The sequence below is a fragment of the Leguminivora glycinivorella genome, chromosome 25 (assembly GCF_023078275.1).
Source record: "Leguminivora glycinivorella isolate SPB_JAAS2020 chromosome 25, LegGlyc_1.1, whole genome shotgun sequence".
Classification (NCBI taxonomy): domain Eukaryota; kingdom Metazoa; phylum Arthropoda; class Insecta; order Lepidoptera; family Tortricidae; genus Leguminivora; species Leguminivora glycinivorella.
In genome coordinates this window covers 8026766-8039295 of record NC_062995.1, presented here as the reverse complement: position 1 = coordinate 8039295, position 12530 = coordinate 8026766, and the positions used below count along the sequence as shown (strand labels likewise).

The 12530-nt window shown below is 37.3% G+C and overlaps 1 protein-coding gene across 1 annotated transcript; it reads right to left on the bottom strand.

Moving 5' to 3' along the window:
- Positions 1-4074: 4074 nt before the first annotated feature.
- Positions 4075-12226, bottom strand: LOC125239438. The gene is made up of 5 exons (XM_048147015.1): positions 12211-12226; positions 11313-11412; positions 9145-9278; positions 6409-6544; positions 4075-4195 (listed from the first exon to the last, which is right to left on the bottom strand). Exons 3-5 carry the CDS (start codon positions 9258-9260, stop codon positions 4106-4108), a joined length of 342 nt encoding a protein of 113 aa, XP_048002972.1. The 5' UTR covers positions 9261-9278; positions 11313-11412; positions 12211-12226; the 3' UTR covers positions 4075-4105.
- Between the last annotated feature and the right edge of the window lie 304 nt (positions 12227-12530).

The window sequence follows — 12530 nt, the reverse complement described above, 5'->3', positions numbered from 1 at the left end:
ATTTCCTAATCCAAAAAAGTGGTATGGACAACTTTGAAAAAAAAATGGCCCATTAATGAGGCGATTTTTTTCGATACATATTTTTGCACTTGACTGTACACACATGGAAATGATGAGCGTGTATAGGCTACTTGACCCTTTTTTAAAGTCCATTTTATATTATTTATTACTGTCCAATTAACCGAAAAAAATTACTACCATATTTTATTACGACTTGAAAACCACAAAAAAACATTTCTAAAGTTTGCTTTAACTTAATCAGGCAAAAACAACATTAGCCATGTTAATCTATAGACTGTCTGCGCATGATGTAAATCGAATTGAGCACAAAATTTTCTGACAGCATCTCCGCATGAAGTTAAGTTAGGTTCTATGACGTCACTACACGACACGTCTGACAGCGTTTTCGGTGGCCATAGTTGAAATAAATAAAAAAATACTACAGGAAACAATAATTTCTTGTGCCAAATTCGATAAGAGTCTAGTAGCCTATTGCACAATAACGTCAATAATCCACTAAGGCCCCCCACAGACGGGAGACAAAACTGTTTTGTCTCCGTCGCTCGGTCTATGGGCTAGTATGAAGGTGCGCACACGAGGCGACGCAACTTTTCATACAAATACGACGGAGACAAAACAGTTTTGTCTCCCGTCTGTGGGGGGCCTAAGAGCTTCCATCTTGAAGTGTGTGTGTGTGGGTTCAAGAGCTTGCGAGAGCCGTATTCAATACAAATCGTGCGACATATCCGTTCTCCTTCCTTCCTATATCTGTGTAATTGACGGATAGTTGCCTATATTTAGAATTGATATTAAAATATAATATTGATGTTTCATATTTACCTATTATATTAATAATATTAGGAATGATTGTAATTTCGTTTCTCGAATTTTAAATATTGACACTCGTTTGGGATTAGAGTCGGACCAAGGTAAGTTAGCAGCGTTTTTGATAGACCGTGCAAGTGTTGAATTTAATTATTTTCATAAGTCTTTTAAAGTTACATTTGTGCCGTCTATGTTATCAATATTGCTGCTAACATTGGTCTGACTCAATACTTATTAATATTCGGTTTTATCATAGAGGAATAAGTAAGGGAAGAGTTGTAACTCCATACATCACTAAATGCAAGTTATTTGTAGTGACATCTAGCGTCAATCACGCGTCAAATAGCGTAAATTATCAGTACCACTACTCGACACTAGGTGTGTGTGTTGCGTCTGCCAAATATGTAATATTAAAATAGTTTACAGCTTATATTACAAGCAGAAGAAATTGAAAACAGAGTAGTGATTAATACTATTTTATTTATTTATTTATTTAAACTTTATTGCACACTATAACAAATAAAGTACAAATGGCGGACTTAATGCCTAAAGACATTCTCTACCAGTCAACCAACAGGCTAAACAGAAAGACTATACTATTGTAATATTAGCTAAAAATTGTTGAGCTAGACTTTTTGTTCGTCGCGACATCTATTGTCAAGTAGCAGTACTGATAATTTACGCTAGTTGACGCGTGGATGACGCTAGATGTCACTACAAATAACTTGCATTTACTGATGTATGGAGTTACAACTATTTCCTTATTATTCCTCTATGGTTTTATTATGTTATATTTAATTTGCTTATGTTATGATATCTATATTATCTATTATTTGTGATATTTTTAGTTACCAAATTCGACCAAACGGAAGCTCTAGACTTAAGGTTAAATTGTTCTATTTTTTTATCTATGCTTAGGTAATAATAAATGTTTCCATGGTTACCTAAATTAAACTGGATGTGAACAGAACATGTCTTTTATTTATTTATTAATTTTATGTTAAATACACATTAAATATGGGCTTTGTAAGTGCGTTTTCTAATTATTCGATCCGATATCGGATGTAGGAAGGATGTCAAAAATCAAAGATAGCGCCTGTAATGTATACGATATGGAATCGGATAATGTAAAACCGGCCAAGAGGGTGTCGGGCCACGCTCAGGGTTCCGTAGTTTTCCGTATTTTTCTCAAAAACTACTGAACTTATCAAGTTCAAAACAATTTTCCTACAAAGTCTTTATAAAGTTCTACTTTTGTGATTTTTTTCATATTTTTTAAACATATGGTTCAAAAGTTAGAGGGGGGGGACGCACTTTTTTTTCCTTTAGGAGCGATTATTTCCGACATCCGATATCGGATCTTATAATGTTCATTTTTAAATACCTATCACACTCGTTGGGGTGTCAAAAATCAAATCAGATAGCGCCTATAATGTACAGGATATGGGATCGGATAATGTAAAAACATTTTTTTTCCATTTTTTATTTTTGCCACAGACAGTCTTAAAATGCAAATCTAAATAATAGTCTAATAATTTTCAGATTATAAATAAATAAATATATTGGGGACACCCTAGACAGATCAACTCCCGAAACTAAGCAATCGGTCCGGTCAAACGAACCACCGGTCTCGTCAGTCTCTAAAATTCATAAATCTTTTTTTCAATTATATTCTAATAATTTTCAGATTATAAATAACGCGGACGTCCGTCGTAAATACCTATCAGTGTGGGAACAAAACATCCAGACAGCCAGATTTCATCGGACGTCCGTGCCAAACGTCCGCGTCCGTCGACCGATAGTTTGCACGGTTAAGCGGGAGCGATAGAGATAGAGTCTGGCTAATGAAAGTTGAGCCCGAAAAAACGTGGCAATTTCAAAAAAATTGGAGCTGGCATCACATTGATAACATGGTTTCTTTTTTATTATTTCTAATATATTTACAGCACTTACTTTACTAATTTTTATGGTGTTATTCATTATTATTTATAGATTTCGCTGTTAACTTTTACCGAAATTCGTTAAAGTGACAGTCACACTGACATATGACAATCGATGATATGACATCCAGAGTTGCTGTTTTTTTTTTCTAGATATTATTCTCCTCACGTGTGAAAGTCAACAATACGGTAACACCAAGCCAACACTGATATTGGCAAATTCACCCTGTGCATTGGCAGGGAGTAAAAGCCAAAGCTGAAAAAAAAAACCGGCCAAGAGCGTGTCGGGCCACGCTCAGTGTAGTTTTCCGTATTTTTCTCAAAAACTACTGAACCTATCAAGTTCAAAACAATTTTCCTAGAAAGTCTTTATAAAGTTCTACTTTTGTGATTTTTTTCATATTTTTTAAACATATTATATTTTTATATTTTTTAAACACAAGCCTTCTTGAGCTTACCGTGGGCCTCAGTCAATCTGTGTAAGAATGTCCTATAATATTTATTTATTTATTTTATTTATATGGTTAGAGGGGGGGGGGGGGGGGGGAGCGCTCTTTTTTCCTTTAGGAGCGATTGTTTCCGAAAATATGAATATTATCAAAAAACGATCTTAGTAAACCCTTATTCATTTTTAAATACCTATCCAACAATATATCACACGTTGGGGTTTGGATGAAAAAAAATATCAGCCCCCACTTTACATGTAGGGGTGTACCCTAATAAAACATTTTTGTCCATTTTTTATTTTTGCACTTTGTTGGCGTGATTGATATACATATTGGTACCAAATTTCAGCTTTCTAGTGCTAACGGTTACTGAGATTATCCGCGGACGGACGGACGGACGGACAGACAGACATGGCGAAACTATAAGGGTTCCTAGTTGACTACGGAACCCTAAAAATATCGTATCTCACTGCTTCTCACGCAGTAAGTCTATATGCATTCCATTTTTTTTTCTTTTCATTGACAGACGAAAATACAAGTTTTTTTAAAAGTAGTGACGATATTTAAAATTCAATTTGATAATAATGATTACAAAAAAATATATACAAAACAAGCAAATAATATTAAGTATATTAACACTAAAATAACAGCCAGTGTGGGAGCACTATTAGCAAGCAGGGCCAGAGCTATTAGGGCCCATTTAGACGGTACGAGAACTCGCATACGAGTTTTACTACATTGCGGTATAGATGGCTCTGCTGAATGTATTTAACCTCCACAGCCCGCAATGTAACTAAAATCGCATGCGAGTTTGCACGCCGTCTAAATCAGGCCTTACGCTCAACAACAAACAAAACAACATGTCATTTCAATACATGTTTATAAACATAAATTTCACATCTTGCCTACGCCGAGGGATTCCTGAGGGTTCTTGCCGGGGGGAGTCACGGCGATCGTGCGAACCATATCCACCAGGTGGCTCACCTGCAAGGGATTTGACAGTAAATAATAATAGTATAACTTACAACCTTATTATACACCGTGGGCCTGAATAAACCTGAAATATTTTAACCACGCATTTTTGATGTAAAAAAAAATATTATGACTTTTGTAATTTTTAGACAAAGTTTTTGTAGTTTTTTTACAATTTTTTTATGTATTTTCACATGAAAAGTAAATGTTATTCATAAAACTGGCACTTAAAATAAAAATTAACATTTTTTTTTCTAGACAAATACTTTTTGTTCAATGAGTTACTAGTTATTTTTTGACATTTGTATGACATTTTAGAAAAAAAACAGTAACACTCATTGTGTTACCGTTTTTTTCTAAAAACCTAATTTTTTGAAAGGTTTCTATCATGGACATCTATCAATGAGGATAGTGAGACTATTCTCGACAATGGCATCAACGCCGTTAAAAAGGCCTTTTGTACTGAGTAACAATAACAAAATATTTATTTTTTCAATTGGTAATAACTCTGAAACTAGGCGATATCCAGAAAAGTTTATACATTATAGTTTACAAATGTGGTCAGTAATACACTGTTAATATCTTTCGGGTTATTCAGGCCCACGGTGTATAACCGGTCAAACACATCTTGGCTCTGAAAAGGCTCGAAATTCAAATTTTCTATGGGAATTATTCCTAAACCTTCGTCCCTACAGCAAAAAAAGTAGACAATAGAGCTCCACAGTCTATGTAAACCGCTTTGCATGTGGCAATTAACTATTGTGTTGTGACACTTCTGTATGAGAAGCAGTGAGTATTGCTATGATAATAGTTATTTGTTATACAAGGGGGCAAAGTTGTATTTTAACGCCTAGTGTGGAATTGAAAAACGAGCAAGTGAAAGGATTCTATAGTTGAACCACGAGCCAAGCGAGTGGTTCAAGAATAGAATCCTGAACTTGCGAGTTTTTTAACACACGAGAAGTAAAATACATTTGCACCCGAGATCGAGTGTAACACAAAACTTTTCCCCTCACTATAGCGAGGAAACTACAACGCAAAAAATGCGTTTATCACTGCTTCCAGTAGTTTCACAGGTGGTAAATCATCTTTATTACTAGATTCACCTACTTTTATCAATTTTAATGCAGTTAATTTGATTCTATTCGAGGTCAAATTACTTTACCCACTAGTGGATAAAATGCGTTTTTACCCGCTGGTATTAAAGGACAAAACTCGTGTTTCTGAGCTAGTGAGGGGAAAAGAATATTACTTCCATTTTTGCTCTTTTTTTTCAAGCTGTAACTGACAATCGTAGGTATATACAGCGTGTGGATTCCATACAGGCGAATAATGTATCCAGTTATAGTATCTAACCATACAAATCATATAGTATAATCATTTTATTAAAAAGTGTTATTAATTAAGAGTAATTATTTTTTTTTATCTGACCTGTGTCATGTCGTAATGACGTTTAGGTAGGTACGCTAATTGATGTGGACGTAATACATGGCGTGCTGAATTATTATGTATAAAAAAAATATCTCATCTATTCAATAAAAAAACCATGTAGTTAGGCTCCTTAGGTCCAATAGGCTAGTTTCCAACTAGTCAAATCAGCTTCTTTTTAAGAACTGTCAAAACGGTTTGCTAATATGGAATTACTATGAAATACTGAGGAGTGACGTCACGGTCAATTCATTTACTTTAAGTATATCTTTCTCTTTGACTTAATAAATATAAATTGTGTTTAAACATAATTACTGTCCACATTTTTCTTCTAATTAGGTGGTGCTTTATTTCGTGCACTGCATAAAATATTTTAGTAGTGGTACTGATAATTTACGCTATTTGACGCGTGGATGACGCTAGATGTCACTACAAATAACTTGCATTTACCTACTGATATATGGAGTCACAACTCTTTCCTTACTTATTCCTCTATGCTCAAAATAAATAAATAATAAATATTGGGGACACCTTACACAGATCAACTTAGCCCCAAACTAAGCAAAGCTTGTACTATGAGTGCTAAGCGACGATATACATACGTAGATAGAGAAATACATACTTATATACATAGAAAACATCCATGACTCAGGAACAAATATCTGTGCTCATCACACAAATAAATGCCCTTACCGGGATTCGAACCCAGGACCGCGGCTCAGCAGGCAGGGTCACTACCGACTGAGCCAGACCGGTCGTCAAAATAAAAGTTTCTTATACAAACTTTCGTCTCTCACCTCTATAGCCAGATTGGCGATCTGTTCATACGCGTTGATGTGCTCCACGGGCCTCCAGACATCATACATGCTTTTAAGGGTCTTCGATATGTCGACCATCACGTTCAGCTTGTCTGAAGCGTCGCCAAACACGTATCTGGCGAAAATAGTTATTTGTTATACAAGGGGGCAAAGTTGTATTTTAACGCCGAGTGTGGAATTGAAAAACGAGCAAGTGAAAGGATTCTATAGTTGAACCACGAGCGAAGCGAGTGGTTCGAGAATAGAATCCTGAACTTGCGAGTTAAATTAACACACGAGAAGTAAAATACATTTGCACCCGAGTGTAACACAAAACTTTTCCCCTCACTATAGCGAGGAAACTACAACGCAAAAAATGCGTTTATCACTGCTTCCAGTAGTTCCACAAGTGGTAAATTTTCTTTATTACTAGATTCACCTACTTTTATCAATTTTAAAGCAGTTAATTTGACTTATTTCAAGGTTAAATTACTTTACCCACTAGTGGATAAAATGCGTTTTTACCCGCTGGTATTAAAGGACAAAACACGTGTTTCCGAGCTAGTGAGGGGAAAAAAATATTGTAGGCGACCGAACTAGAACCTCCGTGCTGTAGGCCGGTATTGATGCCGCTGCCAGCGCGCGTCTTTTGTTTATGTATTTTTTTTTTCAGTGTGTGATCCAAATGTCAAGAAGGCTCATAAGTCATATGTATAGTTTTGCACATTCGATTGTAATTATTATGTGTAAATAGCCTTTTCTTTTGTATATATCCGTGTAAATAATTGTGTAATGTGCTTAACCTGTGCCCGTGTGTGTGTGTGTTTTTTTTTTTTTTTTAGTATGAATAGGTAGACGTTTGACCACGATCACACCTGATGGTAAGTGATGATGCTGGTCTACGGTGTAAATAAACTGTAAAAAAAGAACCCTTTCGTGTATAATTTTCATCACCCGCGGCCCGAAATGTTACAAATATATTGAAGGAGCATTGCATTATTTGCATTATATATTAATATCTGGGCAACCGAGCTTCGCTCGGTTCTGTTTCGTATCCTTGACATGTGTCGCCATCTAGTTCAAAAATGAATAGTACCTACATCGAGCGAAAGAATTCTCAGCCTTAACAACACAACTACTCCACACGAGATGGCGCGCATTTCGCCACAAAAACTCAAATAGTGTATTTTTCTATTCGTTTTAGCCTTGACCTGTGTCGCCATCTAGTATTTGCAATAAATAGTACTTACATCAACCGAAAGAATTCTGTCTTAACAGTACAACTACTGCACACGAGATGGCGCGTGAAGAAAAACGCATGAAAACTCGAAAATTCGCGTTTTCCGGGACCTAAGGATAAGTTAGACCGATTTTTCACCCCCAAAAACCCCCACATAACAAATTTCTGCGAAATCGTTAGAGCGGTTTCCGAGATCGTCAGTGTAAATAAATATATATATAAATAAATAAATAAATAAATATACAAGAATTGCTCGTTTAAAAGTATAAGATATTCTGTGCTATTAATAGGAACCATAGAGGAATGTGTAAGGAAAGAGTTGTAACTCCATACGTCAGTAAATGCAAGTCATTTGTAGTGACATCTAGCGTCATCCACGCGTCAACTAGCGTAAATTATCTGTACTTACTGCTACTTTTCAATAGATGAATTTGTTCCGTCTATTGTCCTTTGAGTCGTCGGAACCCAACTCTTTGGAACTTGTACGCTCCTTTTTGCTGTGTAGGCACTTAACACGGCAAAAGGGAGTGTACAAGTTTCTAATGGGTTGGCAACGCGCATGTGACACTCCTTGAGTTGCAGGCGTCCATAGGTTACGGTGACCGCTTTCCATCAGGCGGACCGTATGCTTGTTTGCCACCGACGTAGTATAAAAAGATGTCGCGACGAACAAAAAGTCTAATGCTCAACAATTTTTAGCTAATATTACGAGTACAATAGTATTAATCAGTACTCTGTTTTTAATACCTTCTGCTTGTAATATAAGTTGTAAACTGTTTTAATATTAGAACTTTGGCAGACGCGACACTGTTGGCACCTAGTGTCAAGTAGTGGTACTAGTAATTTACGCTATTGGACGTGTGATTGACGCTAGATGTCACTACAAATAACTTGCATTTAGTGATGTATGGAGTTACAACTCTTTCCTTACTTATTCCTCTATGCTAGGAACCAAAAAAACCGGCCAAGAGCGTGTCGGGCCACGCTCGGTGTAGGGTTCCGTAGTTTTCCGTATTTTTCTCAAAAACTACTGAACCTATCAAGTTCAAAATAATTTTCCTAGAAAGTCTTTATAAAGTTCTACTTTTTAATTTTTTTCATATTTTTTAAACATATGGTTCAAAAGTTAGGGGGGGGGGACACACACTTTTTTTTCCTTTAGGAGCGATTATTTCCGAAAATATGAATATTATCAAAAAACGTTTTTAATAAACCCTTATTCATTTTTAAATACCTTTCCAACAATATATCACACGTTAGGGTTGCAATGAAAAAAAAACACTCCCCACTTTACGAGTAGGGGGGGTACCCTAATAAAACATTTTTTTCCACTTTTTATTTTTGCACTTTGTCGGCGTTATTGATATACATATTGGTACCAAATTTCAGCTTTCTAGTGCTAACGGTCACTGAGATTATCCGCGATATGGCGAAACTATAAGGGTTCCTAGTTGACTACGGAACCCTAAAAATTATGTATTTTTTGGGTAAGTTACCCTAAGTCAAAGCCCGTGGAGTTCTCGAAGCCAGATTTCACCAGTTCCGCTCTCTTGATCTTTAGATCGCTGTCCTTCACCGACTCGTACATGAGACGGAACAACTTCATCTTCATGACGTCATCATCCGTGTCCTAACAACAAATAAATAAGTATTATTGAACATTAGCCTCATTTATACCGTTGCCACACACTCGACGAGTGGCGTGGTAAGTATAGGCAGAGGCATAGTGTGGCCGCGCTACTTCCACCGCTCCCTATTTTGTCAGTTTTTTGGCGCGAGTGAAATACCTCTGCCACACTATGCCCTACGCGCTGCTCCTCACGCTGCCGCGATGTCGCCCTCTCTGGCCATTCAATGCCCTATAATATTCACGCGATTATCGCACTAGGTTTGTTGCCGGCCCTTTGACTCGCGCCAAAAAACCGACAAAATAGGGAACGGTGGGCATGACGAGGAGCATGACGAGCGGCATGACGAGTAGCGCGGCCACACTATGCCTCTGCCTACTTCCCACGCCGCTCGTCGAGTGTGTGGCTGAGGTTTAAGGGCCGGCAACAACCTGTGCGATAATCACGCGTGTGGGGGTGTGAGAAAGTGTGTGGCCGGAGAGGGCAACATGGCGGCAGCGCGAGGAGCATAGTGTGGCAGAGGTAATAGATCCACTAGGCTCGCACTTTGGCATTGATCATTTGGCGCTGACCGCAGTGTATAATAGAAACAAAAGCTTTTTCGTCTAAGAGCCTACTTTGTTGCTTAGAATCAGTGAGCAAAGTATCTATTTGCTCACTGCACATGACCAAATAGAGGCGTCCTCGGCGGCTTGTAGTGACATCTGGCGTCAACCACGCGTCAAATAGCGTAAATTATCAGTACTGCTACTTGTCAATAGATGTCGCGACGAACAAAAAGTCTAATGCTCAACAATTTTTAGCTAATATTACAGACATTGGCAGACCGCGACACTGTTGACACCTAGTGTCGAGTAGTGGTACTGATAATTTACGCTAGTTGACGCGTGATTGACGCTAGATGTCACTACAAATAACTTGCATTTACTGATGTATGGAGTTACAACTCTTCCCTTACTTATTCCTCTATGGTCATGATGAGCTGAAAAGTTGTATGTGCGACACGAGACCAAAGTTATTTACATTTCGTGACTTTTGAGTCCCTTATTGCATTTGTGGATACACATAATACCTCTATATACATTATGTGTATCCCCACACGTTCAAGATTCTAAACTAGAATCACGATCGTAGCGAGTGAGCTTCCTCCAGACTCAATTTGTCACTCAATGAAAATATCGACTTTGCTCTCTTGTTGCACAAATAACTACTTTAATTAATTTTCAGTAATCACTGTAATAAATAATCAGTATATTAATTGCTTTTGTTGTTTTTTAACAAGAAACTACTGAATAGGAATATTATGGAATCGATTGGCATCAGAAAAACGAAAAGTTGAAAAGTTTCTAGCCTGATTTTTTTTTGTCCTGTAGGTACAAGCTTTTGATCACGGATAGGAATGGGATCGAAAGCGTCAAAAAAGTTTTCCCCTCACTAGCTCGGAAACACGTGTTTTGTCCTTTAATACCAGCGAGTAAAAACGCATTTTATCCACTAGTGGGTAAAGTAATTTGACCTTGAATAAAGTCAAATTAACTGCTTTAAAGTTGATAAAATTAGGTGACTCCAGTAATAAAGATGATTTACCACCTGTGGAACTACTGGAAGCAGTGATAGACGCATTTTTTACGTTGTAGTTTCCTCGCTATAGTGAGTGGAAAAGTTTTGTGTTACACTCGGGTGCAAATTGTATTTTACTTCTCGTGTGTTAAAAAACTCGCAAGTTCAGGATTCTATTCTCGAACCACTCGCTTCGCTCGTGGTTCAACTATAGAATCCTTTCACTTGCTCGTTTTTTAGTTCCACACTCGGCGTTAAAATACAACTTTGCCCCCTTGTATAACAAATAACTATTGTCAAAATGCCCTTCTCGCACTCTGTATGTTTTTTCCAAAATCTTAAAATACCATTTGTCATCAATTTGAAATCGAGGGAAGGTCTCCTTGGACCATTTTCGCATGGGACCACGGGAATCACGGGATCTCATAGCTGCCCTTACTGACCCGCTATCAAAATACACCCTGTTGTTGGCCTACCTTGCTGGCTCCAAAGAGTGACTCGTTAAATTCCCGGGTGCTGAGGAGAGAGCTTGCAATGGAGCGCGCTTTCCGAATGTTTTGCTGCGTTTTGTACTCGCTGAAACAGTGAGCAAAGTTGTTGTTTGCTTTCCGGGCTTATCTATTTATTTAATTAATTTATTTATTTAATCTTTATTGTACCTGTGTGGTGACGGGTTAAGAATTTCACCACCCCCTTTCTTCCCGTGGGTGTCGTAGAAAGCGACTGTGGGATTGGGTTAAATTGTGGCGTAGGCGAGAGGCTGGCAACCTTTTATTGTACACAAAGAAAGAAAAATTTATAGTACAAAAGGCGGACTTAATGCCAGACAGCATTATCTACCAGTCAACTTTTAGGCAAAGCAGAGATATTGTGGGCGGTGATATTACTAAAACTTTACATAGTTACCTACATAAGAAGTTACATAATAAATATACATACACGTACACCTAAATAAATATTTCCAAAAATACATACATATGTACATCTATCTATCTTACCTAAGATATTAATTGATAGTGAGTTTGATAAGAAGCGAAGAGGTTTTGTAATATTATTACAATAGTATTAATCAGTTTCTGATTTTCAATTAATTCTGCGTGTAATATAAGTTGTAAACTGTTTTAATATTAAATTTTTGGCAGACGCGACACTGTTGACATCTAGTGTTGAGTAGTGGTACTGATAATTTACGCTATTTGACGCGTGGATGACGCTAGATGTCACTACAAATAACTCATATTTACTGATGTATGGAGTTACAACTGTTTCCTAACTTATTTATCTATGCTTTCAACCCCTTACTTGTCAAGAATGGCACTGAAACATGAGTATTAGTTTCATCCTACCCTTTTTTGGGACACAAGCGTGATGTACCTCAAGGCCTCATCGCTGATGTATGTATCAGGAACTGATCTTGCCTTCCTTACGCCGAATATTTGGCGAGACGAAGATCTGCCTATAGAACTGAAACATAATCACAGAATACATATTAGTACAAACATAATTTACAGTAGTATTAGATACCTACTAGCTTTTGCCCGCGGCTTCGCTCGCGTTAGAAAGAGACAAAAAGTAGCCTATTGTCACTCTCCATCACTTCAACTATCTCCACTTAAAAATCGCGACAATTTGTCGCTCAGTTTTGCCGTGAAGGACGGACAAACAAACAGACAAGCACACTTTCCCATTTATAA